Source organism: Penaeus chinensis, chromosome 4 (assembly GCF_019202785.1).
Source record: "Penaeus chinensis breed Huanghai No. 1 chromosome 4, ASM1920278v2, whole genome shotgun sequence".
NCBI classification, from domain to species: Eukaryota; Metazoa; Arthropoda; class Malacostraca; order Decapoda; family Penaeidae; genus Penaeus; species Penaeus chinensis.
The window spans coordinates 10185659-10189914 of NC_061822.1; the positions used below are offsets into that span (position 1 = coordinate 10185659).

At 36.7% G+C, this 4256-nt stretch overlaps 2 protein-coding genes across 2 annotated transcripts in view; both read left to right on the top strand.

Moving 5' to 3' along the window:
* The first annotated feature begins 1204 nt into the window (after nucleotides 1-1204).
* On the top strand, nucleotides 1205-1693 carry LOC125025194. The gene has a single exon (XM_047613170.1). It carries the CDS (start codon nucleotides 1205-1207, stop codon nucleotides 1691-1693), a length of 489 nt encoding a protein of 162 aa, XP_047469126.1.
* A 534-nt stretch (nucleotides 1694-2227) lies between these two features.
* Nucleotides 2228-4256, top strand: part of LOC125024976 — an 18041-nt gene continuing 16012 nt past the window's right edge. The window contains exon 1 of the mRNA XM_047612783.1: nucleotides 2228-2279. Within this exon, the coding sequence (XP_047468739.1) occupies nucleotides 2261-2279 (19 nt within the window). The 5' untranslated portion in view covers nucleotides 2228-2260. The remainder of the gene's footprint in view (nucleotides 2280-4256) is intronic.

Genomic DNA, 4256 nt, shown 5'->3' on the forward strand with positions numbered 1-4256 from the left:
AAACACAGGTCCGTTACCTCGACCATTGCCCAAAAACTAACTCTTAGAAACTAGAAATTAGTTTTTTTTTAACCGTTTTATCCTTATGTATCAAAACCAGTAATGAATCATTTTCTACGCATGGACGGAATATATATACATATATATATATATATATATATATATGTATGTATGTATATATGTATATATATGAACATATATATATATATATATATATATATATATATATGATATATATATATCATATATATATATATATTCATACATATATATATATGAACATATATCTATCTATCTATCTATCTATATGTATACACATGTGTGTATATATATATTCATACATACATATATATACATATATATATACATATACATATATATATATATATATGTGTGTGTGTGTGTGTGTGTGTGTGTGTGTGTGTGTGTGTGTGTGTGTGTGTGTGTGCGTGTGTGTGTATACATTTATATATATATGTGCGTTGGTGTGTGTGTGTGTGTGTATGTGTGCGTGTATATGTATAATACACACACACACACACACACACACACACACACACACACACACACACACACACACACATATATATATATATATATATATATATATATATATATATATATGTGTGTGTGTGTGTGTGTGTGTGTATATATGTGGAGACAGAGTATGCTCATACCAATATTCAAAGGGAAGTGAGAATCCAGAGCTGCGAAAATTACAGAGGAAGAAAGTTGATGTGCCACACACTAACACTATTAGAGAGGATAATTAACAGTTTTCATGAAAGGAGTGGGTACCACAGACGACATAATCACGTTACGACAAACCATGGAAAACTGCATAGAGAAACAAAAGGTATTCTAAATGGCATTCGTAGACTTGGAAAGCCCTACGATGGAGTGCCAAGGGAAGAGGTGTGGAGAAGTTTAAGGGAAAGCGGTGTTCTAGAGTAGTATGTTAGGATAATCAAGGAATCGCACGGGAATGCTACATACAAGGTGTGGAGCACAGTTGGAGCTACCGATAGATTCCAGGTCAAAGTCGGACTCCATCAAAGCTCGGCAATAAGCCCAATCCTTTTTAATATAGTGTTTAACGTGCTAACAGAGGCAATCAGAAAAAATCGCCATGGTGTGTCCTCTATGCGGTTGGTGTTGTTTTAGTGGCAACGAGTAGACGAGCTCTACAAACCATGCTGAAGAGATGGAGGCAGGCTTTAGTAAAACGGAATATATGACAACGGATGGGAAAAGAGATCAACAAAACACAATACAGTTAGATGGAGTGAGCATAAAGAGAGTGAAGAGTTTTAAATATCTGAGAGCAATGACAGAACTATCAGGAGAAATGGATACAGACGTAAACCACCGTGTTCAAAGTGGAGGGAACAACTGGATGAAGGTGACGGGCGTGATATGTGACAGAAGAGTGCCTATACGACTGAAAGGAAAGGTCTACAGAGAAGTAGTAAGGCCGGCAGTGACGTATGGGTTGGGAGCAGCTGCACTCAAGCAGGTAGAAGAGAAGAAACTAGATGTTACAGAAATGAAGATGCTAAGATGGATGTCTGGAGTGACACTGTTGGACAGAATTAGTAACGAGGACATCAGAGGATCAGTGAAGGCAGTCGAAATATCGAAAAAAGTGCAAGAGGCAAGATTGAGATGGGTTGGACATCTAAAGGAACGATGAAGAACACATAGCAGGGACACATAAAAGGGGAAGGCCAAGAATCAGATGGCAAAATTATGTAAATGCGGACACTCACACACACACACACACACACACACACACACACACACACACACACACACACACACACACACACACACACATATATATATATATATATATATATATATATATATATATATATATATATATATGAAAAATGAAAGAAAAAATGTGTCTACTGTAGGTATGTCCTTCAGTAAGTATATAGGTATTAGGCATTTACCGAAAGGTACGCATAGAGGAATAGTATATATGCGAAATTATATTTTGCAGGTAAAAGGCTTCTTGGTTTAAATATGTTTACGTTTTGCGCTTTATACAGGTTTCTGACATGAACAAGATTACCTTCCAAAAGACAGATGATCTCAAAAGCATATACACACATAAAAAACAGTGTTTAATTACTATACTCCTTTACAATAATACTATAACCTCCCCAAGGTAGCGGCGTAGTTTTGCGATCCCTTGAAAACGTCGCCAAGCTTCCACCATCGTCTCCATGTGGTTTTGTTTACGAATGTCAGGATGGTCGTGGCAGCCGATGGTGTGTTGAGATTTTCTCTCGTTATTTATGTGATAAGTGGCGGAATGTTTGGTTTGAATGTGGATAACTATATGATTTGAGCGAGGGAGTACGGTACAAGGATTTTTTATCTGTATAAATTTTGTAGATATTAGATAAATTCATGTTAAAGGCGGGATTTTGTGAGGAGTGCCACGAGGTGCTGTTGTTGTTTCTTGTAGAGAAGTTGAATTAGGGATTTTGCATGCAAGGTTTCTTACACAGAAGGAACCTTTATGATATATGTAGGCTAGATGCAGATCGGCTCCAAAATTGCCATGATTTTGAAACAGTGAAGCTCAAAGTACCTGTTGCGAGGATCCTATGTCTACACGAAATACCGGTAACCATCTTATTTCCCGATTTTACAGGAAATGCCATTTATGAAAAAACTGTAGACGTCCGCCATCGAATTATTAACATTGTCAAACATTAACGATAGTACTTGACCTCCTTATGTATGTGCTTTTTGCCAGGTATTTTGGAGTTTTACATCCCAATTAAGTTTTTTTAAGTGCTTCCGTGGATTATTCTGAAGTCAGTGTGACAGTGGCACAGTGTCAAGTAATCACCATACTTACTATTCTACTTGCTTTGACAGTGACTTTAAATATTGCAATATTACATATATTCCAGAAAGATAGGGCTTAAACTGATTCCAAGGAAGGTCTGTAAGATTTGTCTTACTTGAATTAAATTGGTGAAGGCTAGTTATTGTCTCTGTGCTGGTTGGTGCAGGACCAGTTGAGTTTTAGTGCACGACAGTCATTAGTGACAGTATATGGTGTTTTTAGGGCATTTTTTGTGCAAAATGGAAATTAAACAAAAATTATATTTAAAAAATATAATACTCACAGCAGCTCTCTTGACCTTCATCATATGCTGATGAACATCATCAAGTAAATCCAAAACCTTCCTAACCTGGGGGCTGTGCCCCAGGACCCTCACCTGATCGATGTATTTCCTTATCAGGGGTTCCGCCCCAAAAGCTCCCACCTAATCATCATGAAATTACTGTCTGCGCTTCATTTGTTATGACCTATTTTCTGTATTTCTGACATTTTTTTTTGCCTGCAAAGATTATTTCATGCATGAGTAGATGTTATTTTTCCCCATAGTTATGAGTGTCATTAGATTTTCCTTATTTTAGTGCAATTATTATGTATAAGTATGCCAAAGTATTATACGTTGCACAATTTTCCTATTAGTAACTTGCGAAGAAAATGCTATGGTTTCCATTGGGCTGTGTGAAACTGAGACTATATACTGAACATTCATCTAGAAAAGAAAAGAACCTACCTGGATAAAAAAAATTGTTCCAGAACATTCAGTTCATCAGTAAATGATAACCATGAAAATTACTCTTAATGTAAAGGCCAGCCATAAGTAAGGACTGTTTCATGTTTATTGGTCGTGGCTTGGGCAGATCGATCAAATCTGTCGTGAGGAACTAGAGATGGGCCGGGCCCCTGCCTGGCGGCTCACCATGAGGGACCCTCATAGGTGGAATCATAGGGTGGATGCGGCTATGCACCCCTACCGGCGTTAGCTCCCAAATGATGATGATGATGATGATATTTATTGTCCATGGCATTGTGCAGCTTGATTGTTTAGGACAGTCATAAGCCAGTTCTTACTTTGTGAAGATGTGTGCTTATCATTATTATTAATAACAGTATAAATGATGATGAAAATAGCAATATAATTTTTTCCCAAAAGCATCTATTTACTCCCAGGGAATAAGGTAAACAGGTTAGCCAGGTAGGCCAATTAATTGACTGCTTGTTGACTAAGCAATTGTGGAACCATCTATGTATAAAATAAAATTAATAAAACAAAATCACAGTGAATTACATGTACCCACACCTATTTGTTAAATTGAATAATTATAGTTAGCTGAAATTGCAATATTTATACAGTTACTTATAATAATATGTGCCCTATACTAATTCATCAGGC

Coding starts and splice junctions, on each gene's coding strand:
- LOC125025194 (XM_047613170.1), top strand. CDS start 1,205: ATGGAGGCAGGCTTTAGTAAAACGGAATATATGACAACGGATGGGAAA.